The sequence below is a fragment of the Anarrhichthys ocellatus genome, unplaced genomic scaffold, assembly GCF_004355925.1.
Source record: "Anarrhichthys ocellatus isolate YVR2014 unplaced genomic scaffold, GSC_Weel_1.0 scaffold5, whole genome shotgun sequence".
In the NCBI taxonomy this organism is placed as follows: domain Eukaryota; kingdom Metazoa; phylum Chordata; class Actinopteri; order Perciformes; family Anarhichadidae; genus Anarrhichthys; species Anarrhichthys ocellatus.
In genome coordinates this window covers 4,964,247-4,989,240 of record NW_022280035.1, presented here as the reverse complement: position 1 = coordinate 4,989,240, position 24,994 = coordinate 4,964,247, and the positions used below count along the sequence as shown (strand labels likewise).

At 40.1% G+C, this 24,994-nt stretch overlaps 2 protein-coding genes across 11 annotated transcripts in view; both read left to right on the top strand.

Annotated features, from left to right (window-relative positions):
- The window catches only part of LOC116381986 (rap1 GTPase-activating protein 1-like), a 38,675-nt gene extending 19,298 nt beyond the window's left edge, over positions 1-19,377 (top strand). For 3 of the 10 annotated variants that reach the window (XM_031844593.1, XM_031844598.1, XM_031844594.1), the window contains 24 exons: positions 1,980-2,073; positions 6,050-6,085; positions 7,132-7,179; positions 7,631-7,669; positions 7,792-7,983; positions 9,100-9,203; positions 10,188-10,266; positions 10,369-10,422; positions 10,613-10,696; positions 12,247-12,347; positions 12,520-12,649; positions 13,485-13,640; positions 13,725-13,796; positions 13,924-14,010; positions 14,105-14,245; positions 15,184-15,315; positions 16,485-16,562; positions 17,577-17,686; positions 17,871-17,990; positions 18,180-18,315; positions 18,408-18,528; positions 18,665-18,744; positions 18,919-18,966; positions 19,255-19,377. In XM_031844593.1, the coding sequence (XP_031700453.1) occupies positions 1,980-2,073; positions 6,050-6,085; positions 7,132-7,179; positions 7,631-7,669; positions 7,792-7,983; positions 9,100-9,203; positions 10,188-10,266; positions 10,369-10,422; positions 10,613-10,696; positions 12,247-12,347; positions 12,520-12,649; positions 13,485-13,640; positions 13,725-13,796; positions 13,924-14,010; positions 14,105-14,245; positions 15,184-15,315; positions 16,485-16,562; positions 17,577-17,686; positions 17,871-17,990; positions 18,180-18,315; positions 18,408-18,528; positions 18,665-18,744; positions 18,919-18,927 (2,203 nt within the window). In that variant the 3' untranslated portion in view covers positions 18,928-18,966; positions 19,255-19,377. Of the gene's footprint in view, positions 1-25; positions 148-1,979; positions 2,074-6,049; positions 6,086-7,131; positions 7,180-7,630; positions 7,670-7,791; positions 7,984-9,099; positions 9,204-10,187; positions 10,267-10,368; positions 10,423-10,612; positions 10,697-12,246; positions 12,348-12,519; positions 12,650-13,484; positions 13,641-13,724; positions 13,797-13,923; positions 14,011-14,104; positions 14,246-15,183; positions 15,316-16,484; positions 16,563-17,576; positions 17,687-17,870; positions 17,991-18,132; positions 18,316-18,407; positions 18,529-18,664; positions 18,745-18,918; positions 18,967-19,254 lie in introns of those variants that run through there. The other 7 variants (XM_031844600.1, XM_031844596.1, XM_031844595.1 and 4 more) reach the window with 7 other exon arrangements.
- A 176-nt stretch (positions 19,378-19,553) lies between these two features.
- On the top strand, positions 19,554-24,306 carry aurkaip1 (aurora kinase A interacting protein 1). Its single transcript, XM_031844605.1, has 4 exons — positions 19,554-22,536; positions 23,012-23,126; positions 23,237-23,682; positions 23,974-24,306. Exons 2-4 carry the CDS (start codon positions 23,081-23,083, stop codon positions 24,088-24,090), a joined length of 609 nt encoding a protein of 202 aa, XP_031700465.1. The 5' UTR covers positions 19,554-22,536; positions 23,012-23,080; the 3' UTR covers positions 24,091-24,306.
- Positions 24,307-24,994: the final 688 nt, after the last annotated feature.

Below are 24,994 nucleotides of genomic sequence, written 5' to 3'. Positions count from 1 at the left end.
CTCCACTGCTGCTGATTTCCGTGGTGCATCGCTAACCAGCTGGGGTGTATTATGTAATTTGTTGTGGTGTTGGGATGAAGCCGTGGCTTAGTGATGCAAACTGATCTGCAGGAGGGCTTACGTGGTAATGCCAAGTAGAACAGGCAGGTGTGTGTGAACAGCGGTGTGTGATGTGTCCTGGTACAGCATGCTTGTGATGGAGGACGAGTTTGTAATGGACTGAGCAGGACGTTTCTTCTGCCTCTTTTACTTTGATGTGCGTTTTGATGCTGCCAGAGTGGAATATATAGTATGTGTGGCTATAGTTGTCATGTACGCACTACGACTTTAGACTAGATGCATGCAAACAAGTCTTACCTCTTTGTGATATAATACAATATCTATCCTGAAACCAACTGTTAGAAATGAAAGCCTTTTCTGTTACATATGTGTGTGTGTATCCTGAATCCATATATTATGCATCAGTTCTAATTAAGAGTTCAGGGCAGCTGATGCCCCGTTGTATCCTGTTTTCCCGTGGGAGAGCTGCTGCTGCTGAGGCTCATCACCTCGTTCATGTTTATTGAGCCTGCTGAGAGAAGGTTCATATGTTCCCGTTTTTATTTGGGTGATGCAGGACTTTCCTTGATTGAACATTCACTCGTTGCGTAATAGCAGGCAGATTCACGCTGTCTTTTCTTCACCTATATGTGATTCCGAGTAGACTCTGTGAAGAGATTCTCATCTCGGTCACTGTTCCACTTGAGCATCTGTTTGTCTTCTCCACATCCTCAGCACCAGAGCAACACAGCGTCATACATCCACTCATATAATCAATGTTACAGACAGCCACACTCCCTTCTTGAAAAAGTACAAGAGGATTTTGTGTCATTGTGTTTTTTCATGGTATTTCTCTGCTTGGTGCCTTTCGGTTGGTGGAGAACACATCTCCTTGCAGAGAAAGAGATATGATACATATTCCATTGTGGCTGCTGTAGCCCTCTTTGATCATCACAGACAGCAATGTACAGATTTCACTTTGCATTGTCACTGCTTCAGGAGGATTTCAGATCTGCTTTCATTACGATCAATCACTTTGTGTGTATGAAATAGATTGAATTTATCAAACAAATTGAAAGCCTGTTCTGCAAAATGGCCAGTTGTCAATAGGGAACCATGTTAAGTGGGTGTATCGACCAGTGGTCCTGTGGGGATAAATCGCCCTGGTAGAGATATTGAGTTTAGTGCAAAGGATGCATGACAGTATTGTTGGGTTTTGCATTGGCCATGTCTTACTCCAGAGAGTTTGAATAAATGGGAAGCTATGGGTTGTGTGTAACCTCAATCCCTGATGTTTTGTGAATAGCAGCGTATTCTCTAAAAGAAATGAAGAACCTCCTCAGAGGAATAGGATTTGATATTTTTTGCGACAAAGTTTTCTTTTCTTTTTTAAATAGAGAAGAAATTGTATATTGCCTTTTTGTGTTTCAGACAAACTCGTAGTCTCCTTGACAGTTATGGGGTTTTTTTATTTTATTTTTTAGATATTTTAAACTTAAAATGAATGCATTTAGGGGAGAGGAAAGCATCTGGCCATCAGGTTTAACCCTCTATGCATATAAGACAAAACAGATAATTGCCAGTGAGAAAAGCTACTGTTTTTTGTGTCTTAAAAATAATAAATTTTCTTTAAAAAATGGTAACACTTAATTGCTTCACTTTCTAGAGACATTGATAACAAGAAAGAACGGATCAATAACATAATAGATAGATAAGATAATTTAATTTAAAAAATCCTGATTTTCATAACAAGAAACCTTCCATCTCTGGGCTTAAGGCCATTGCAATGCCTCAGACCACCAGTACATACAAATGCATTCTGTTGCTAAATGAGACCAGCAACATTTCCCGGGCATTGCCCTTTTTCTGTCCTTTTGCTTGATCTCAAACTGGGTCGACCATTTCTGACTGAATGTTCTCTTTCATCTGTCCGATTGTAGGAAACAAGATGGGAGTGACCCGCGAATGTCTGGAACACTAGAGCCCCAGCTGTTCCAGCCTACAGTCCCGTACGCCACCTCGCCATTCCACAAGGTAGGAGGGGAACGACCCCTGACCTTATCTGATGGACCTCTGTGTGATCTCTGCTAGGGGTCTCTGCTCATTTTGTCTCTACACCTGCTTCTGTCTGGATACACTTGCTTGGTGTTCTGTCTGGATTTAATCTGTCATGACTGTATCAGACTCTGACTTTCTGCTTGCGGTGTTACTTGGATTTTTTATTCTTGTCTTCCTTTGTTTAACTTATGTAATTAGAGTGCACGGAGCTTCGTGTCTGGGATGATTATCTTCGCCTGTTTCAATTAATACAGATCTATTTTTATCAGGAAATTTTGTCAGCTTGATGACAACAACTTCTCAACCCAAGCCTAACAAGTCTGATGCCATCAAAGCAAACAAAGTACGGCTTGTCTGAGCGATTGTCATTTTTAAATCAAAAGAATCGGTCGCCCCCACCATCACGTAGGATGCATCACTGGATTGGAAAGTCATTCATGTTTAATCAGTCTTTGTGTGGGGTTCAATTGTTATCTAGTTGTGTCTAAGCAACGAGCCAGTTTTGCCAATTTCTCTCCTTTTAAGCCCATTTTTTTTGCCAGAAATACATTTTCTGCCATTTGTGAGATTCACTGCAAGAGGGTCTCATTCAGTTTTTCTCCAGTTCACTGAAATATTTATTTTACCATTTATAAATCTGCTTGGCTTGATCTATTGTTCTTCCTTTCAGGGGAAATCATATAAGCAAATACTTAGATTGTAGATGCAGAATATAAAGGGCAGAATGTGAGGAGATCATTTCAATAAATCTATTTAGATCATCACAGTATACATCATGTCCATCACGCTGTCAGAATCTTCATGCCCACCTTTTGGCACGTGTTATTGCTATGATGAGCGACTGAAGTGATATTTTATTTTGGGAACTTATAAACTGAACAAAGCTGAGCTTGGTGGTGATTAAAAGTGGATACAATCTCCCTCACGTCAGATTGGTTTAATAAGGTCTCTCACGCTTTGTATGGGGCTTACACTTCTTTCAATCTGGCTTGATCTGAGTAGAGCAGCGGGAGTGGGAAGAGAAGGGGATTAAAGGAGAATTTGGAGGTTGGGGTGTTTAACAGTCACTCCTGATCCCTGCAGCCCACACCATCTGTAGGCACTGCACACACACTAGTTACAATCAGTCATACATGAGGAGAGTTTTTTTTGAAACTTCGGTCTGTCTATAGACTGCTTGACATTGAAGCCAAATACAACCAATAAAAGCACCGATACAGGTATTCCAACCTTGGCTCAGAGTATAGCCTCCATTTCTCTTCACACCCTGGAGGAGAAACTGCGGAATTGGTTTGTAGCAGTTAGGGTAATATTTGATCTTCAAAACCCTGTTTTATTTAACCATCTTTAATTTGCTATTCAGTATTTGATGAAGATTTTGAGGGACAGCATGGTAATGTGATGTACTGTAGTATAATAAGGGCTTGGTGGGCAAGACACAAAGAAGCGTATCACTTTAATCAGAGCTCTGCGAAAACCAGGTCAATCTGCAATTATGGTCTTATGATACACTTCAGCCTTTTGGAGCTGGTCAAAGATAGAATTATCTCTGTGAGGACGCACAGAGTTGCACCTGAAAAGCCTGGAGGAGAGAGATGGTCTTGCCATAATGATGAGACTATTATCTCTCACGATGAAAGGTCTAAGCACGAACACCTGCACTGAATGCTAGCCTGGCTCCCTCTGGATCCCCACACCTCCTCCACTCTGGTCATCTCCATTTTCTTCTGCTAAAATGAGATTTACTCTATCCATCTCTTTACATGTCCCACATCATTTTGTTCCCAGCTTGTGATCTCCTAATTTCTCAACATTTGCACCCATTCTATATTTTTGGGAGCCTATAGTGTAGCCGGACTGCCCATATAGTTCTCTTGTGAACAGGAGATTGTTTAAGGGCATGTCTGTGAGAGTAAGTTGGACTCCACCTGTCAGCCTAAGTCAAGATATGGCTGGTGATAAAGAGGTGGATGATAGGTGGTTTAGATTTCTTCCTGCACTGCTACAGAGTGACAGAGAAAGATCAGACCGCGAGGGTCAGTGAGAGGATTACTGCTCTAAACTTCAAGCACCAGCAGCAGGTGCCTTTGAATGCAACCTGAGACATATACGTGCTGATAATGTTGTATGTTTAAAGCACACACCGGGAGAGCCTGTGGATCTTGTCTTCAACTTCGTCTGTGCCAACTCGTCAGTCATGTGGTCGCACTCAGCAGGGATGCAGCTTTACTTTGGGTGTCACAGTGGGACATTGTCAAATTGTCTACAGTTCGACAACAGCACAGCAGTCAGAGAGCAAGTTTAATCCAAACCTGAAGTCAGCCGAGAATCCTCCTTTGAAGCTGCAGGACGCCGGATTTTAAGAGAGTTAGAAATGGCTAAAAGTCGTGACAACCACTTCAATGCTCCAATGGTGACGAAGGCACGCTGGAAGAAACCCAGCCATGTAAGTAGCTTTACTTTAGAAACATACTGGATGGAAAACGTCACTAGATGGCAAATTAAAGAGGGCATTTGCCAGCAATTTCTGCAGAGGCTTGGACAACTGCCTCTCCAAATTGAGATTAAAGTTACAACTGCTAAACCCCCTGTTCATGTTGCTTGTTTATTGTAGTGATGAGCTGAGGACAACTGTTTGTAGGGGAACATTTCTAGTTCTATTAACAGTTTTTTTTTTTTTTTGTGGAAACAAACAGATGACATTACACAAATATTTGATGAGACTTACCTGTGCTTTTCGGGGCTGTATGGGGCTGATTTACGGTTTTATGGCCAATGCAGATGTTGTTTGAGTCCAACCATAATATGTAGCTCAGCTCCTCTTGTTCTAATCTCTAGTTAATGTTGTCGAAGCTGGGGTTATTTACTTTCAGGGTTCGTGGCAGCCTATTGTTTGCACATGGTGGAGGACTTTACTCATACTCACACTGAAAGCTAAGATGAGATTGCTCTGTACACATACAGTTTGACTATGTCAGGTTTTACTGGCCAAAGCTTCCAGCCTTCACTTGAGTACCTCAGACCGACGTTTCCATGGACAGTTGTAACTCACCATTTTTCTGCAGTAAGTAGAGTCGTCATGCTGAACTGATGCGGGCAAGTTTTGATTGTGAAATTTTAAAGGACAATACCTCAACAGCCGAAGTTGGGATCTAAATAATTAGGCATGTGGAAAATGGCAGTGTGATAGTGTGACAAACCACAAGGGCGAGGCAAGACATTACATGCTGCAATCAGGTAAAATGATAATAATAATTAACGTTGTCATTAGTTAAGTAAACTTAAGTCAGAATGTTGGCATTGTTGCAAGTCGTGGGAACAACGTACGGAACATTTTTTACCAACTTTTTTACCAACGTCTAATATACAGCACTGACTTGTTATTTGACAGAATGTTTAAGCAATTTACCACAATATTTTGTTTGGGGTGCTGGAAGTTAACACAGTTTTATCGCCGTAGTATATCACACATTTTCCAAATTTCATGTTATTGCAGATAAACGTGAACTTGAATAGATTATATGTTTCCACTACAGAAAATGTCATGTTACTTTTGGTTAAATACAAAGGATTGCCCTGTTCCTTATATCTGTGATTGTTGTTGACTATACTTTTTTATGCAGCATTATCCCTCCAGAATCCCAGATAACCCTATTTGGATTTCTGTTTTTGGAGTAATATAACTTGTTCATGAAGTCTAACAGGCAGTGAGACCTTTCTGATGTTTAATTGACCCTAAGCAGTTACCGTCACTATGGCACTTTTCTTTGTGTTTATACAGAAGAAATAATTATTCATGCATAACCTTTGTAAAATATAACATATGAAATAATTCCATATTTATTGCATTTGGTGCTGAACAGGATCGAACTCAAACAATCAGACTCAATCAATTAAGCTCAGCTCCCAACAACTGATCTCAAAACGTTTCATCTCACTCTCCTCTCTCCAGACCCCAGATTTATTTGAAATGATTGAAAAGATGCAGGTAAGATGACGCGTCTATCTTCGTGTTTTGTCTCAGCTTTCTGAGCTGTACTCACCAAGCAACTAACCAGTGAGTTCTTTCTAACTCTGCAGCACTTTGGCCCTCTCTTCGGCTACAATACTTCTGTGCATTCTGTACATGAGAGGGATGTTGAGTCCGGTGGATTCAGAGGAGATTTGTCACAGCGTTATATGTGTTTCTCAGCTGTTAACGTTCTGATTGTAACACTGGCTGACAGCGCTGTAAGCTTATTATCTCACCTCAAAAACTGTCTCCTGGTTTCTGATGTTCATTCTAATCATGCGATCCCGCACATAAAAGTTGGTGATTGTTTTTCAAAATTGCTGATTTAAATACAGTCATAATAGCTTTCAGTGGCCACAGCATCTGGCATCGTCTGTTAGTATAACTGAATATTTTAAAAATAAATATTCCTCTTCAGCAATGGGAGTGATGCAGGACTGTGTTTTTTCCGCAGTCAGACAATATGTCGATGTGACCGTCCTTGTGACGCCAGTTCGCCATCACCTGGCCCTGATTTAGTATCACGCCATCGCTTTCTCTGCGTGGTACCTCTCTTTCACGCATACACACCTCAGGTCTAGTGAAGGTGTATTTCACAGCTCAGCATATTTTGAATCCCTGAAGTCTTATTACCACACTACCTCTGTGCGCTAACAGACGTTTCAGTCACTCCCAAATGCCTGCTCTTTAGCATCCCTAAATTGTCTTTCGCTCTCTGTGATGTATCTCTCTCTGTATCTTTCCATCTGTCCCTCTCTGACTTTGCTTGGTCGCCTGCTGCATATGTATCTCTTGGGAAAACTGTGTGATTATGTAATGAGGATGATAATTCTCTGTTGGTTTGTTTTGTGGTCTTTCAGGACATGATTATTATGTAAATTGTTTTGTATGTCTAATCAAAAACAAGTGTACGAATTAACATAATTGTGTTGACTTTGTTTGCGAAAGCGGCCGCTGTGTTGATGACTGAGCGTGACCCCTTTCTCTCTCTGGTTTCCTTATCTCACCCTCTCCTCTTGCAGGGCAACAGGATGGATGAGCAGCGATGCACCTTTCCTCCCCCACTCAAGGTTCGACTCTCCATGTAGAGACACGGCGTTATTCACATGACGTGCCCATTGTCTCACGACCGCCATATCTTGCTCTGCCAGACAGGCTGATTACTTCAGCACACAGCAGCACAGTATTATTCATAATGCGGGGAAATGCTCTGAAGCCTTTTAAAATAGCAGAATTAGTTAGGATTCAGAATCATATAGCCTCTGATGCTATGCTCTGCAGACTGAAATGGTGAATTCCTAGCAAGAAAACAATATTTTTAAACCATCAATGTGCCAAATAATAGTAATACTTTGATCAAGCATTGATTCCTATGTTGTTGCCAAACTGATTTTCATTGCATAGCAGTTATGCAATTACTCTGAATCTGTGTCCTTTGGGATTATAGAGTTGGACAGTGTGGTTATTTTTATTCTTTGACGAGGAAACAAAGCTTTTTTTCTCCGTTGTTTTTTTTTACAGACTGAGGAGGATTACATTCCATACCCAAGTGTCCATGAGGTAGGATGATGATGTGCTGCCATAGCACTTTTCACCATCAGTGCTTCATTCGTGTCCTGAAATCACTTTCAAGTCTACAGCGTTCTGTTTCTTAACCCTTGTTATTCTGCACTTTGCGACAGGTGTTGGGCAGAAAAAGCCCCTTTCCTCTCATCCTCCTGCCACAGTTTGGGGGTTACTGGATTGAAGGGACGAACCATGAGATGAGTTACACAGTGGAAACGGAACAGCCGCAGCCGCTGTCCCCGAACACCCGCACCAAGCTGGAATGTAATACAACAGCGACACTCTTCCGGAAACACTTTCTGGGCAAGGTTAGCCACAACATAGAGAGAGATCACATTATTTTCCTTTTTATTGTCATCTTGAAAAAGCAAACAATAAATCAAAACATAAAAAACAATACTAAGCAAGCTGAAAGACTACCTTTTATGAAAACACTAATGTTAAGATTAAAACAAAGAATAGACAACACAGGAAAGACATATACAGTATAAAGAGAATAGGGAACCACATTCAGTGAGGTCATTTTTTTAAACAAGTTCATGCACAAATGGTTGTTTTTCACTGTTCACAATTCTACATCATAATTCAGGAAGTCTTTGATATTGGGCAAAACCATAAAACATGACAAATTGATGCATCGTTCTCATCACATCTTCCCCAACATTTTGATGATAGTGCTAAATTATTTAGCCTGTTCGATTGGTGTGATAGAACAGCACACCTGTATTTGCCATGTGTTTTCTCTCCAGAAACTGGAGGCAGTAGCTGTATGTGTTGTTGTGTAACTCTCCCCCCATTGCTGATCAGTTAGGCATATTCCCAGGTCTCCTTCTTAGCTTAGCTTGTACATCTTCATCTCTGCTTTGCATTCGATTTTTCAGATGTGTAGTTTTCCCATGTTCGCTTTCTATCTCGGCAATCATGCAATAAAAACATAATGGTAGGATCATCAAACAGTCGTGTTTATTGAGCAATAAAGTCAAATCTTCAGCTTTCTGTGTGTTCTAAAAGCGATATTACTGATGTCAGACTCATTATAACAGCTTCCTTTCTCCTCAAATGAGCCTCATTACTCTCGTAGAAAATTTCACAATCAATTTAACTTCTTGCTCATTAAAGTAATGAAATGAATAAGCAACAAGCATATCCCAATAGAATATACCAGCCACCAGCCTCACCGTTTGGCACCTCATGCATTGTTGCTAATGAAGACGCATTAGGCTTCGCCAGCTGTTGTTGCACAGGCATAATATGAACAAATTTGATCTGCCTGTAGCCGAAGTGCAACAGAACTAGTAAAGGTACCGATATTTGAAGGATTGGATAATGACTGGAGCGCATGTACAAATGTCATGCGTGTGTTCGTGTGTGTGTGTCTGTTCCTGACAGATACTAATGACCGTATCCTTGTACTGTGCCCTCAGGAGCACTTTAATTACTATTCAGTGGACAGTGCCCTTGGACATCTGGTGTTCTCTCTAAAGTACGATGTGATTGGTGACCAGGAACATCTCCGTCTAATGCTAAGGTAATGCTCATTACACATACATGGTGGAGTACACCATCGCTTAGTTATTTATTTTTCATTTGTTTCACACATATAAAAACAGTAAAAACAAATCCCAGAGAAATAGAAAGTATGGTAGAAACCTTTAATGGCTTCTATAAAAACCACATCCAAAAGACACAAATATCATCATAATCACAGTAAATGTTCAAACATTTCACATATAAAATATAGTAGAGAATAGTTGGGAGGAAAGGAGAAATTTACAGCATGAACAGTTTCGAAGCGTGATCTTTTTTTTTCCAAATCAAAGTCTCTTTTTGCACATAGACAATGACACAGAGGAATCACAAGATAAGTCTTGATAGAAAACTGACAACAGGATGTTTCATACAAATGAAGAGCTTGTCGACAAAATGTTATCTAAAACTATAAAGTAAATCTGTGTTCTTATATCTCACTTTAAAGACAAATGTATAGGTTTGAAGAATGTTGATGTCAAATATATTCAACAGCTTCAATGCAAAAAAGAGTGGTGCACTTGATATACCAGCTTTGTAAAAAGTTGCTACTCTTATCTAATTCACAAATGAAGATATTTAAATCAGAATCTGTAGTAACAAATGTGGAGGTTTAGACAAAATGTCTGTATTTTCATGATCGAAAGGAAATGTATTCAGAATGATACACTTTCTTTGTTCCTACTAAATGCCCAGTATGACGGGATAAAGACATCCTGCCAGCACGGGTGTTATCATAAGAGTCATAAAGCTCGCGAGAGTGTCAACAGCTCTGTCATTTCTACAGCGGAGTAACAGATGGACTATTTAGGCCAGCAAGTGGGTGAGTGGGGAGGGAGGGAGAAAAGGCAAAGAGAGGCGAGGGTGGGGAAGTTTGATGATGGTCCATACCGGATCATCCCTCTCCCATCTGATAGCTTCTGAGAAATGTTGCATCATATTATATGGCTTAGAGACCAAACTGATTGTTTTATGACTTCACCAGAACCAAGCTGAAAACCTACCATGATGTGATCCCCATTTCCTGTCTGACAGAGTTTCCCAATGTGGTCCAAATGGCCAAGGTAAAAAGAGATGTGTTTGTTATTATGCAGAGATTAGTCCACTGTGATTGTATCAAACCACATTCTAACCTTTTTTTCTTCTCTCTTTTTTTTTTATCCAAGCTCGTCTGTGAAGAGGTCAATGTGGACCGCTTTTTTCCTGTCCTTTATCCCAAAGTAAGGTCTGGTTTGGTTTGAATAGTTGCAGCGGCTGGATATGTCTGTTTCAGTCCCACACGTCTGATGATTTACAGGATAGGGCTGCAATTTTTCAAGTCTGTCTTAAAACTATAGTCAGGTGCCCGAAGGAAACACTGTGGACCTAAGCTTTAATGTTTCTTGATATTTCTGTATTTTGTTTTTACAGGCTTCAAGACTTATTGTAACCTTTGATGAACATGTGATAAACAACAATTTCAAGTTTGGGGTCATTTATCAAAAGTATGGACAGGTGAGCTATAAAGTTTAGACTAATCGTTTGGTCCGATATGGCTCATTAGATGTGCATGCATCCCTTATATTCAGCCCGTGAAGAATGAGAATGTAGCATGAACTGCAATTTCTTCAAGGAAGCTCAGTCTTAATTGTGGCTTTGAGTCCAGCACAGTAACTGTAGCTGTCTTTAACATTCACTCTCATTTTCTGAGGCAATCACAGCCCTCTTGTTTACTGTGAGGGAGGTAGAGGAGCTATTGAATGCTTTGCTGAGGGCACTTGTACCTCTGAATGGAGACCTCAGTGTGTTGAGATCTGCCCTGGTGATTCCTTAAAGCCTGCAGTAGTTGACAAATACATTGTTAAATGCGTTGTAAATGAGCCAAGGGCCATCTCACAAAGGCAGCGAGGGTCCTCTTCTCATCCTGCCGGACATTTTTCTATTCAGAAGGGTTGCTGAGTGGAGAAAGGCATGATGGTTAAGTAGGCATATTGCATACGGTTAACGAAGCATAAATACTCAATAAGCAACTTCTTCCCAGGTGTCATTTCTTTGTTTGTGTTGAGGCAGGCTTGTTCACATCACGCTCCACTTGCTGTCAATAGATGATCAAATGTCTTTCATAGATGATCATTATTGCACAAGCTTTCTTAAGCCCCCCTATAAACCTTCGGTGATACATCCAGTTTTAATTGTTCTGAAATACAAATGCAGCATTTGAACAATAGTGCCAAACACACGCTGGATACACTTCACTTCCCTGCATCCAGTTATTAACCCTAATGATGTGTTGCAGTAAAAACACACCTCACATAAAATGCTTATCGTGTCACTGGCACTTTAGTGTGCAAATCTCACCTCTTGAGATCAGTTGTCATTATGCTTCCCAGACTTTGTCCTTACTGCTTGTTTATTTGTAAGGCAGACATCAGAGATGGGGACATGGACTTGGGTCTTGGACTCAAGTCGCACTTAAGTTGCACACACAGTGACTTGAGACTTTTACGTGTGAGCATGTCTGTGTTTGAGAGGCTAGAGTGATGGGTTCATTTACAGTACATTTCTGTTATTAGTTGGAGCCAAAGTGTAATTATACAATAGGTTACTATTGTAACCTATTGTATAATTACATACAATAGGTTACTATTGTATGCCTCATGGCGTTGCAGTATTTTCATGTTACCCTGAGTAACATATCATTTTTTAGAGGTAAAATACAGTTATTTATTTAAAGGAAAGTTTTCATTGTGTTTTGTATCATTTTACATTACAATAGCCTGTTCAAAGTGATCATATACCAAGAGGAGTGATGATACAGCACATGCTTTGAATTCCTCAGATATGCAGTGTTCCAAGCAGAAATGATGGCATGCAGCATATGATAGAACATCTACAACCATAATGATGACATAATGACTCAACGACTTGAGACTTGACTTGGACTTGTAAAAATCTCTGGCATACACACAGTAACACACAGAAATCATCCCCAGTGCTGCTGCTGAAATCATTTTGTCCTCCAAGCCTTGATGTTTATGAGTTTTTTGGTTTTTTTCTGGTTACAGACTTCAGAGGAAGAGCTGTTTGGCAACAGTGAAGAGAGTCCTGCCTTTGTAGAATTCCTGGAGTTTCTGGGAGAGAAAATTGAGCTGCACAACTTTAAAGGGTAAGGATCTAACTCTGGTTTAAAGGCACTATATATACTCAACCATACATTCCAAAGAATGATGCCAACCGCAATTTACATCACATAAGGCGAGCTACAGGGTTGATGATGGTCATAGTACTGCATTGATGGCGGAGAATATCTTGTTAGACATGGTTCTGTTTGCTTGCAGTTTCCGTGGAGGGTTAGACGTGACTCATGGGCAAACTGGCACTGAATCTGTCCACTGCAACTACCGTAACAAAGAGGTCATGTTCCATGTGTCCACAAAGCTGCCTTACACAGATGGGGACACCCAGCAGGTACTGTAATACAATACCAGACTAACACAGCTTTCATGATTCACTACAAGCAGTCAGACAGGTTCCCTCTGGTGATTAGTACCAGATTTTGCATGTACCCTGTAGTGCCAAACACCTGCAGCATATTGGCAAAAAAAACCCGAATAAATAACATACTGCTAGTAAACATGAATCACTTTAAATGTATGCTGTCGTGTCTGCAATTGTGAGCATCACTCCTCCCTCAGTGATGTAAAGCACACAGGCCGAATCCTCCTCCTTCTCTGCCTCATATAATCACACAAGCTCTGATTAATTAGCACACACACTCACACCAATTGCTGTCGTGGCTTGTCCAAACACAGATGAGGCAAGGGCTATGTGTTCAGTCTCCCCAGCAGTAATGGGTGTTAGGCATCGGCTCCTTTGAGACAATCAGCACTCGTTCATGCTGTCATCAGGAGAAGCAGCACTCCCTGGTGGTGTTTAAAGAATTCAAGCGCATCCGGTTGTGAGATAGGGAGGAGGAAGAATGGCGAGAAAGCACTTTTTTTGTAATTAGTTTTAATGTCTATAGTTCACAACTTGTGTTGTCACTAGTGTAAAAACATTGTTCTTTTAATGAGACTGGCTTTATCAAAACGCCGACTAAAGTGTCTCCTACTTATTATTTTCCAAATTCAACTCCAAAGAGCATTACATTTGACTTCATGATTTTGGCTTTCGGAAACCTGCAGATAAAAGATAACATTCATACATATTAATCAATGCAGGACATCAGCATTCTCTCATCCGACAATCAACCTTTAATTCACCTGTGAATTAATATGTCATATCTGGCTGGTGTGTGTTGCAGTTGCAGAGAAAGAGGCACATAGGTAACGACATTGTGGCCATCTTATTCCAAGAGGAAAACACTCCCTTTGTACCGGACATGATCGCCTCCAACTTCCTTCACGCATACGTTGTGGTCCAAGTGGTCAACCCCTGCTCTGACAATGTCCTCTACAAGGTGAATTATTTCCCTCTCTTATGGGCTGACTTTGCCTTCTGTGATAAACACTTGATTAAACCTAATCTTACTCTTAATTCTTAGGTGTCAGTGACAGCACGGGATGATGTACCTTTCTTTGGCCCCGCCCTCCCAAACCCTGCAGTCTTTAAAAAAGTAAGAGAAAGAACAACTTGAGAGCTGAACTACTGCATCCCTAAGCCAGTGCACCTTCCTCCTCTTGGTCATGTAGCTACTGTAGCTGACAACATGACGTCTTGTCTCTTTGCCCTTCTATTTTCAGAGCCCTGAATTCCATGAATTCCTTTTCACTAAGCTCATCAATGCAGAGTACGCCTGCTGCAAAGCTGAAAAATTTGCCAAATTAGAGGTAGGTTGTTGCAAAGCATTTAAAACATTACTGGAATTCTTTAAAATGATCCCTTTATTCATTCCCCTCTTTGTGTGCCTGGTGTGTGTGTAAGGAACGAACGAGGTCGGCCTTGTTGGAGACCCTTTATGAGGAGCTCCATGTGAACAGCCAGGCCATGATGGGTGTTGGAGGAGACGACGACAAACTGGAAAACGGGAGTGCAGGAGGAGGGGGCTTCTTTGAATCCTTCAAGGTAACTGAAGAGGCAGCAGAGATGCCGGGGCTTTGAACTGACAGCTTCACTTCATGACAATTTCAGCTTCTAACAAGAAAAGAAACTAAATCAATATTTATTATTACATGCACATTTCCCACAATGTCTATCTCTACCTTTAAATGCCATTATAAGGTCATTGTTACTGCGCAGGAACAGTATAAAACATCTACAGTTACAGTAACCAGTTTTTGAATCAGCTGTCTGATGCTTCTTCTGCGGATATAAAAAAGGGTGTCTTCTCTCTGGCAGTCTTTCAGGATTGCTCTTATCTATACGCAAGCTGTGGGCTGTAAGGGTTTATCAATCTTGCTTAATCTCTGTTAATTTGAATGAAGAGAAGCTCTGCTGATCTGTCCTGCTGGAACACACCCCTCTTGGCTTCAAAGCTTTTCTTCCTCGTGCCTCATTGATGTTTTGTGCTGCTGTGCTCGCCGCATGCTCCAGTGTGCAGTCTCTATTCCCTTATTTATATGATTCTGTCATCTTTGTTTGTCATAAATACAAAGCAAATGGATAGATTTCCTTCACCATCAGATGCCATTTGCCTTTTCACTCTGCTCCATGCCTGCAAAGAGGTACACTTCAAACCTCTCCTGGCTGTCTTTAAACTTAGTGTGTGGTCAGACATCTGTGTGCCACTTGGTCCTTCTACTTCCCCTCTCTTCTCTTACCACCTATCTTAATATAATGACTCATCTGAGCCCCCCCTGCGGGCATTAAAGCTTAGCAGTGTTCTCTGTCGCTTCCTTGTCTGTCAGGATTAGCATCAGGCCGGCGCTCTCTGCCTGTAGTGGTCAGTGTTCAGAGACCGCCCCGAGGCTCCTCTCGGCCCACAATGCCGTACAGCGATGCTGAGGGGCCACAGGGGTCAGCACCATCTGAATGTATCTCCTCCTCCTCGTCTCTCTCTGTAGCGGGTGATGCGCAGCAGGAGCCAGTCTATGGATGCCACGGGTCTTACTTTCAAGAAGCCGCACACATTCTCCACTAGCTTCAGCAGCAGCTTTAACCACGACCCCGCAGAGAGCCCCAAATTCCCAGGGATAGTAAGTACGGACCCACTCCTACTGGTCTCGAGTGAGGCAAGTCTCGCTCCCTCTGCCTCCCCCAGCAGTTCTCTTGGAGGTCATGCCCCCTCCTCCCTCACTTGCCTGCTGCACTAACTTCTCACGGAGAAGGGGCTCGAGTGGAGCATTTATGCCTGGGTCTTAAACCTGGCTCTCACATTGTCTGCCAGCACGAGATGGAGTGTCTGGACACTCATAGACTTGAATGCTTCTCGGACACAAGGTGAATTTCTCCCCGAGGTTAAAGCTGCTTCTAATACTTAATGTTTTTACCCCATGCATCAGCATTGTTCATAACTTCTCACTTGAATTCCAATGAATGTGGATTGAGTACTGTTTATATATGTGTGTGTGAGTGAGTGTGCGTGTGTGCAAGTGAAAACCTTGTATCTCCAAATGGCAACTTTTTTGAACTTTCTTTTATGCTTATATATTAGTTCTGTAAACACTGCAAAACATTGAGTGTTACACAACCATTTTCAACTAATTGAGGAGCTTTTCATCTTTCACTTGAAAGTAAAACATGCATTTAAATTGTAGTTGCAAGGTCTTGAGTTAACGGTGACCACGTGTTGGGTTGCTTGTCTGATACTGTATACTTTGGGGGGCTGTGGGAAGGTATTTTTAATGGAAATTCTCTGATTTGTATGGATGAATCATTATGAAACAGACATCCACATTAATACAGTATCTCTAGATCACATTTATTAATAATAATGTTTTTTTATTTGAGAAAGTAATCTTAACCAATATGCTACATTAATGTATAAAACTCAATCTTGCTTTTTGCTCATAACTGTGCTTGCTGTGCAACCTAATGTGTAACATGCTGTATGGCCCCATTTGCTGTTTTTTTAATATCATCTTCATCCTCTTCCTTGCAGGCATATGGCTCACATAACTGACTCATCACTTCTCTCTCCCATTCAGCTGCCTGTGTTGCACCCATGGAGTCAAAATGTCCCTCTTTGTATTCTCCAGTTAACACATGCTTTGTATTTTGTTTATGACTGACTGCGTGTAATCTCATATATATATTTGTTTATGTCTCGTGTTTTCTCTCCCCCTTTTTACCCTCCTCTCTTCTTTTTATCACCTGTTTTCATCTCTCTCTCTCTCTCTCTCTCTCTCCTTCCTGTGTGGCTCAGTCATTGCTGGTCCCAGGCAAAAGTCCCAGTAAATATGGACGTCGAGGCAGTGCCATAGGGATAGGAACAGTAGAAGAGGTTCATGTCTAATTCTAACTACTTGTTTCTCCACTTTGTTATTCTTTTTTGTCTGCATGGCTCCACTGCATCAAACACTTTTCTCTATACATTTAACACAGTATGCATTAGTGTGTGTTACAGACAGGATACATTGAATAACAGCATTATCTCAATCTGTGATTAAAAAAAACAAAAGCAGAAATGGATATTTTCCTCCACATTCTCACATGGATTGATTGGTTTGTCAATTCCAATATTTGTGATTTTACATAGACTACAATCTAGAAATTATTCAAAGTAGTAAGAGATAAGCAGTTTTGTCATATCGCTGTAGCACATAGACAGTAAAAGTCACATTTTAAGGGTCCACCTTTGACTCCCTACTGAATAATATTGTTGATTTTCTTTTGTTCTCTCTGTCCTATATTCTTTACTGCAATTTATGTTCACGTCTTTTATTTCTACCCTGTATTACAATTCCAGTATGTTCAATTCTCTGTTTGTTTAAAAATGAAGGATATTAATGACTTAGTGACCCCCTAACAGAGAAACTATTTTTAAATAAGAATCCTTCTTTTGCTCTTTGAAGCCACATTGAGTTAAAAAAGCTTTTCGAGTTCTTATTTTAAGAGCATTAAAAGGGAGAGTGAAAGAAAAAAGCAATCGCTGAGAAAGCATATTTAGTGGTATGCCCTGGAGCCTTTAAATCCATCTTTCATCTCCCGTCTTAGTGTGCCCTGCACTGGCTGAAAGACTGGCACTCGGGCTTGACATTAAGCTGCTAAGTGCATATTTTAACTTTCCATCATAGTAACAACTCGAAGAGAGCAATGATACTGTTTAGCCTCTCATTTCCCCAAATGATTACAAGAAGATTGAAATTTGAATAGTTAAGTCAAAAATATTTATTCCCTCCCCTCAATAATAAATATATAAATTGATAAATTCTTAAGGTAAACTTGATATTAATGAAAAACATGTAAGGTATGACAAGTACATTGACTCTGACTGTCTTTCCTCTCTCCCTCGCAGTCATTGATAATCCCAGGGAAAAGCCCAACCAGGAAAAAGTCTGGTCCTTTCAGCTCCAGGAGAAGCAGTGCCATCGGTATAGAAAACATTCAAGAAGCCCACGAGAAGAGGTGAGAGAAGACTATCTTTTTGTGTACCCATTTGATCTTCTTCCTCTTTTGTATGTAAGCCATGTAATCGCTAAATAAGGTTTATTATTCACTACATTTACTTCTCGTCAGTGCATGTACATTCATTGATTGTGTTTCTATGTTACACTCTCTACACTCTGCTGTGCCTGATCTCATGGAGCAGTAGAGAGAGCGCCCCAATAACCCAAAAGACCCCTGACAGCGGCCACGTCTCTCAAGACCCCAAGTCTGACAACTCGTCCAATCAGAGCTCTCCGGAGGTGCTCCCAATTGCCAAGAACAGGTGTGTATATGTTACAGCCGTGTCACATGGATATATTGCTTATGGAATTCACACCTTGTGTCTGCCAGACCTGTGTATGCGCTGTGTGCTGGGCAATCCTCAGCTGTGGCAGCATGTTGAATGACTGTGTCCTATACATAAGATAAAATCAGGTTTGGCTGTGCTGGAGAGTGATAACCCAAGGTGTAGTTCTTATCTCGGTGGCAGGGCCCCATCCATCCCCGAGGCTCATGACCTCTCCCGCTCCTCCTCCAACGCTAGCAGCTTTGCCAGTGTTGTGGAGGAGAACGAGACAGAGCCCACAGAGGACTATGACACAGCCATGGTGAGTGTTATATGTAACAACACAAGACAAGTGCTTATCAGTTATCGGTTTGTCTTCAGGTCTTATAGATACATGTACATGTTTTGCTCCAGGAGAGTTTGTCGGCTGTCGGGACGCCACACAAGCGAGACTCCCTCACCTACACCACCTGCCTGGAGGACAGCATCAGCAGCACCAGTATCACCAGTCGCAGCAGCTCGCCAGGTGAGAGAGGTACTGATGCTTGGAGAAGCAGCTCCAGCATGTTTAAAATTGAAAACCACTTTAATATTCACCGATAACTAATTTCAAAGTGGATCTTTGATGGATGTGTCGGACTGGTTTAATATACTGTTGACCTTTCACTCAGGGCCTGGAAAACCTGAACGAGGGAAGGGGACAGATGTGCGTATCAAACTGGAACGCCCAGACGATCATCAGTCCTCATCGGTGAGTCAACCCCACCCTGGAATAAACTGAACTCTTACTTCACTATTACCAGCTACCTTTGAATTACCTTTGTTGCTCTGCATATTTTTGTAATTGTTTTTTGTGTGCTGTTGCTGTTGTTTCGTGTTTTTCCTTTGTTTTTTAAAATTGCTGTTTGTGCATCTTTGTGTGCAGAACTGTTAGCTCCACCCATACGGTTGTATCCTGGATCTCCATCTTCAGGTTAGACTTTCCTCAGTACACTCATAGTCTCAATCCACATATTTAAACTATGGACGAATGGACCAGATATACTGTATAGACATCACAGCAAACCAAATGATGCTGCTTGTGCACTGTATATCTACATGTATAGTCAGGTGTTTTCTACGTAATAATGTCATAATGCTTGTCAAGATTACTAAGAAATGAATCAAATCAAGACACATTATTGTTGTTTTGACATATAACCAATTCTAGTCATTAATTCAGTTGCTGAGTGTTGACCAGACATCTCTTTTATTCCCAAAGCATTCCCATAAATCACAATCCCTCTGGGAGGTGAGACGAGTACAGGCCTTTGCCATGACCAATGATGAGAAGATGAGAAAGAAGAGGAAAAGCAGGTGGGGCTTGGCCAGTCTGCTGCTCAGTGAGGGCAAGAGTGCAGCATATCCAGAAACCTGGAGGACACTGGGGAGGACGATGCACAAAGAGGGGCCAGCTTTTGCACAGTGCTGTTTCCTTCCACTCTTTTCTTTGCCTGTTCAAACATCTGTTGCCTAGCTGTATGTTGTTGTTGTTGTTGTTGTTGTTGTTGTTGTTTTTTTACCACACCTTTTGTTTCAAAAGTGCACATTTTTTTAAATCTACAAATGTAATAGTTTTATTTGTAAAATATATAACTTTGGTTTAGTTTGTCTTGTTGAAGCCCAGGTGTGCTGGATATACAGGGTAAAGACAGTGCCATTGAGCTCTTTGTAGAGATTTCGAGAAGGATGTTTGCTGCAACATACTGTAGAGAAGATAATTGCCTGGATGGTTTTACCAATACCACTCAATAAAGATCTCTAATATGTACATAATACAAAATATTCAGCATCAAATATGGGTATTTTCAAACAAAACCTCTTATGTAATATTGAACTGTGCTGTGCTGTTAAATGTGATTATATTGATTTCTGGATAAAGTCCAAATATAAGGACTGTGTAGCTGCAGCAAAACAATTGTGCTCTAACACAACCCAAATCTCCGCAAGATTAGATTTCAAACTTACAGTGAAGAGAGCAATGTATCGTATGAAATGGCCTTAAAACTTAAACATGCAATTTCTTTCTCCCTCACATTTATTTTACCTCAATTTTTTTCATTCGCTTGTACTGCATAATGGAATTGCAGTATTAGATTAATTATAAAACTAATAGATTCAGATTAACTTTTAAGCACACTAGTTTCTTAGAAAATGGTGTTGCATTGCAGTTATACTTCAGCACCGTCTGTATCGTCTGCTTATGTATGGATCTATCCATCCATGACTGATCTAACTGCTTTGTCCGTCTTGTCTGTCGGTGAGGAGTCTCTACATTAAGTTCTGAGTTTTTTCTTACTGATATATGTTTTTATTTATTGATTTGGTTCCTGTTGAAGTGGCATTCATAGTGTATTTCTGTTCAACTGTACCTCTCTTTCGACATTCAGCATCATGCCATTTGCTTATTCTGTATGTGTTGCTTTGGAGTAAATATAATGTTGTCATCTGTAAAGCTCTCTCTTTTCCAAGGGTCAGGTCTCTTTCAGTGCAGTAAATTTGCAATGCACCTGCAATAAATAGTGAATATTTATTTGCTTTTAAAGTGAGAAAATAACTCGAAATACAACTACTGATTTTGTAAATAGATATAGATATTGAGTAAATAGTGTGTAATGTATAGGCTATTAATTTAAAATGGGATTGACCAATATCTTGAAATTACTGCCAAGTTATCAATACATTGTTGTTTTATTTCTCCCTTACTTTGCATATTATTTTGAGAAAAGAGTTTTGTAGAAGAGAAGTATTTTAAAAGCTATTAAGACTGTTCTGTAAAAGGGAAATCTCACAGTATATCCTGCTGATCATTTCAGTTGCCTTATCATCACAAACTGATGGTGTAAGTATAGATAGTGAAGCAAATTGCCAGCAGGATTTTCAATGAAATGAATGTTTTGTTGTTGTTGTTTTTATTGTAAATAAATGCCCGGAGAACTTTACAGTCTATTTTACAACTATTCTTTTGCCCTGCATCACGTCACGCAATACAAACTCGGTATTCTGTGTTTTTTTTTGCACACAAATACAACATTCCGAATGCCTCATTGAGAAAATCCCTGCTGTGATATGTCTACAAACTGTAGATGTTCCACTTCCCACCATCTTAATGAAAGCAAAGCGAGAAAGCCCCATGAATAAATGATTTGATGTGGCTACCCACAAGTATGTAAAACTAGAGCAATCTAAAAGTGGAGGCTTCCCTTCTTGTACAACCGTGCGGCATGGAAGAAAAAAACATTGGGTTTTAATGAGTCAAAAGGATATAAGACTGAGTTATGACTGAAATTGGCTTTCCAAATGTATTGGTTCACAAAAAGATCAAGGAATGGATAATATGTTTAAAGTACTTCATAAATAGTTTTAGAAATGTGCAGTTCTACAATGTGAAAACAACACAAACAGAAAAGAAAATGCTTTTTTTACACTGTCCTGAATACGTTGTGCTTTATGCAAATAGATGCTTGACTATGTGCAGAGACATTCATACTAAGTAAAAAAGGTCAATCTACAAAGTGAAGGTCAGTTTTTATGCGTAAACGTCGGTAGTTGCTTGCTCTGTGAGTGCGTGTGCTGTAAGAGCCTTGGGGCATGCTGGGTTGATGTTATCCTGGCAGATGTTTTGAATACACTGCACATACTATGCATGTTAATATACAGCCTGGTTGTACTGGAAACACAGATGAACCTAATTTGGGGATTTTAGTGCATAAAATATGATATACGTATATATTCTCAATATTTATTTTGCAGCTGATCTATTCATGTCATACCTGTCATTTCGAAATTATTTTTATAATTTTTTTGTATTTTGCATAAAACTGTTTACATTCCACACCCTCCTTTACTCATCTAGTGTTTATGCATGTCATCTGACTACATTGAGACGAACCCCACTTGCCACAAGTAGACTTTTCTGTTTCATGTATTTCTTCTGGGCTGCAGGATTCCGTTTTTATTTTCAAATGTTTGCTGAGGTGAATACTGATGACATGTTTTTCTGCAGATATTTATGTGAGAGGTATGTGGTCATTGTGATTAAAGTTAACAGACAGCTCCATCCACCTCTGTAGTTCCTAAATTACTGGTTGCTCAGTTAATTTCCACCCTAGATTGTAAGTAACCTCCAGTGGAAATATTAATGTTGCTAATCATAGGTCCACACTGTAATATAATGTTGAAAAAGAATGTCTGTAATTAGGTTGTATGTATCTTATTTCTAAATGTAGAATAATAGTAAGTACAAGTACAATTCTTACTTATTTTGTTATATGTGTGTTTTTCTTCTTCTTCTTCTGATTATTATTGTCATCATTATCATTATTGTTATTGTTATGTAAAGCCAAATTGGTTCTCATTCTCCCTCTCAGAGGATCGAACTGCTCCGGCGGAACCACTTGTTCGCTCCGAGAAACAGGAAACGCATTAACTTTGTGTTGCTCAACCCGGAAGTTGGCTTCTCGAGTCACATTGAAGACGAAAATCCCGGTCAAACGAATATCAGGTAACGTAACATTGTTTCTAAAATGGGTTAAATAACGGTATTCATGTTGTCAGATAGCTGGTGGCCTAAACAGTCTTCGCTCTAATCTTTTTAGTGATAATATCGTGACTTTCACGTCTGAAGCGGATCGACATTGCTAGCTAGCATTAGCAACAAGCCGAAGGGGGACACCTCCATCTAGAAAATAAGTTTCATTTTTGTCAGTTTATCTTAATATTGAATATTTTACATTCTCCTAGTAGCGTTAGTGCATTTCATATTTTTTCTTGTGACGTTAGTTTCGGACATCAGTTATAATGTTTGTCGCTAACCCAGAGTTTGGACATGTTGACATATGTTACCTCAAGCTACTGACTTTTTTGTTGTTGTGCTTTTTCTTAAAGTATATCCCATTTAATTAATGGATATTTTCACTGCTAGTTTTAAAGCTTTATGGAAGAGTTATAACCAACACTCTTTTGCGCATTGCCCACAGGACCAGTGACCACAGGACCAGTGACCAGTCAACTCATCCCTGATGACTTTATCTGGATGATAATTAACAATGTTTACTTCAAGGGTTGTCTCCCGTTTATTACGTAGAGCAACGTGTAAGTATGAACAAAATCTTATCTATTCATCCATTGAATTCATCTTAAACTATATTCCAGTTGAAGTATGTAACTCAAGATATAATACATATTTTTTTCTTAATGACCAGGTGCCCTTCAAGGCCATGGAGACATTTTGAATGGATGTGTACAACCGGTTCTTCCTGCTTACTGCTCTTCGCTACAACAAAAACTGAGAAACTACTCAACAGCAGCGGACAACACACCTCCTCCTCGATGGGTACAACTTGAGCCAGAACTGGACGAGGCTCTTGTGCCACGTAAAATGTCAGTGAGTCCTCTGGAGAGCTGGCTCTCCCTGCGCTACTCTCTCCCTTCCCTGCTGGAGGATGCAGGGCTGCTGGAAGAGAAGGTGCTGCCTCCCATCTCTGTCCCCGTTTTGGAGGATGGAGAGGGTTCAGCAACACCCCTTAGCTGTAAGAATGTTCTGGAGATCCGACGGCGGAAGATGAACCGACATAAATACAAGAAACTGCTTAAACGGACTAAGTTCTTGAGGAGGAGAGTGCAAGAAGGCAGGGGGAAAAAAAAGCAGGTGAGAGTTTCCTCTCTTTGGATTTAAAAAAGGATCCTGTGACGCTGACTAGACAGATTATTTCTTAATGTTTAGCCAATTAATATCTGATAATTTGATAGCATTACACAAATGGTAGTATTTATCTGTATCTGTGTTAGTCAACGTATTTTATCATGATGTATGAAATACATTTTGACTAAACTTGAAACATGTTTATTTCGTGTATAATTGTTGTAAGACTTGTGCTCAAATTACAATAGAATTTTTTTCCGTAAACCACGGCCAACTGTGTGTGTTTGTCCTGTGCAGAAACGATTTGAGGAGGATCTGAAGAGGATTTGGACACGAGCTGGACTGAAGAAGGCTCCAGAAGGATGGAGTGCACCTAAGATCTTCATTAAACAGCATGGAAACAAAAGAGACTGAGAAACACTGACAGTTAATCAAGTTTGGGTCACATCCCTCACACAGGATGCCTCTGCACACCTCACACCACACACTGCAGTTAAAACAATCAGCCTACTCTCTGTTCTTTGCAGCTTAATCGAAGCATGTTTCAGTGATAAGGAGATATTACCTGTGTACAATTATTTTTAACAAAGTGTACATAATCTAATAAAGATCATTCTCTCTCAAGCCCGAGACATGGTGTGCTGTCATTTTCTGTTGGCTTTATTTTAGGCTGAGAGGACATATTACATTTTTCTTTTCTTACTATGGATGGCAGTATTGTGCAAAATCTGAAAAAATGGATTAACCCTGGAATTTCTTCTGTCAGTGGTGACTTAGTTTACTTTCGAAATCTTAACGCCCCAACTAAATCAGAAACGAGCACAACAATCTCAACCGACTGTGTGACCATTTAAAAATATATTCTGTACAATAAAATCTTTTATAATAGGCTATGAAGTAAAGTTACTTTGATTCAGAAACCAGCAATCCAAAGATCAAAAAGGGGGAAATGAGGAAGGATCCTTTATAATCCCTTCCTCATGTGGAAGTTTTCCCAAAGGGCTTGTTTACAATATCTTCAACCATATAAATTAACGATATCTTAAACGAAGAGTTCGATGTATAAAAAGCATTTGTTCTCTCGGTTGATAAGGTTTGAAAATATAAGCCAGTTTTACCCTCTGTAAAAACATACCTGTGTATTGGTTTGGTAGCTGTGTAGTATAAAATATTTTTATTTTGGATAAACAATGGTGCATTCTTTTTTTTTTTTTTTTTTACATTTGTCTAGTATGTTATGTTTCAGTTTTCTGCAAAACCTTTCAGAGTTATATTATAGTAACCTGCTACAACACATGCTGTTCGCCCGCACTGCAGC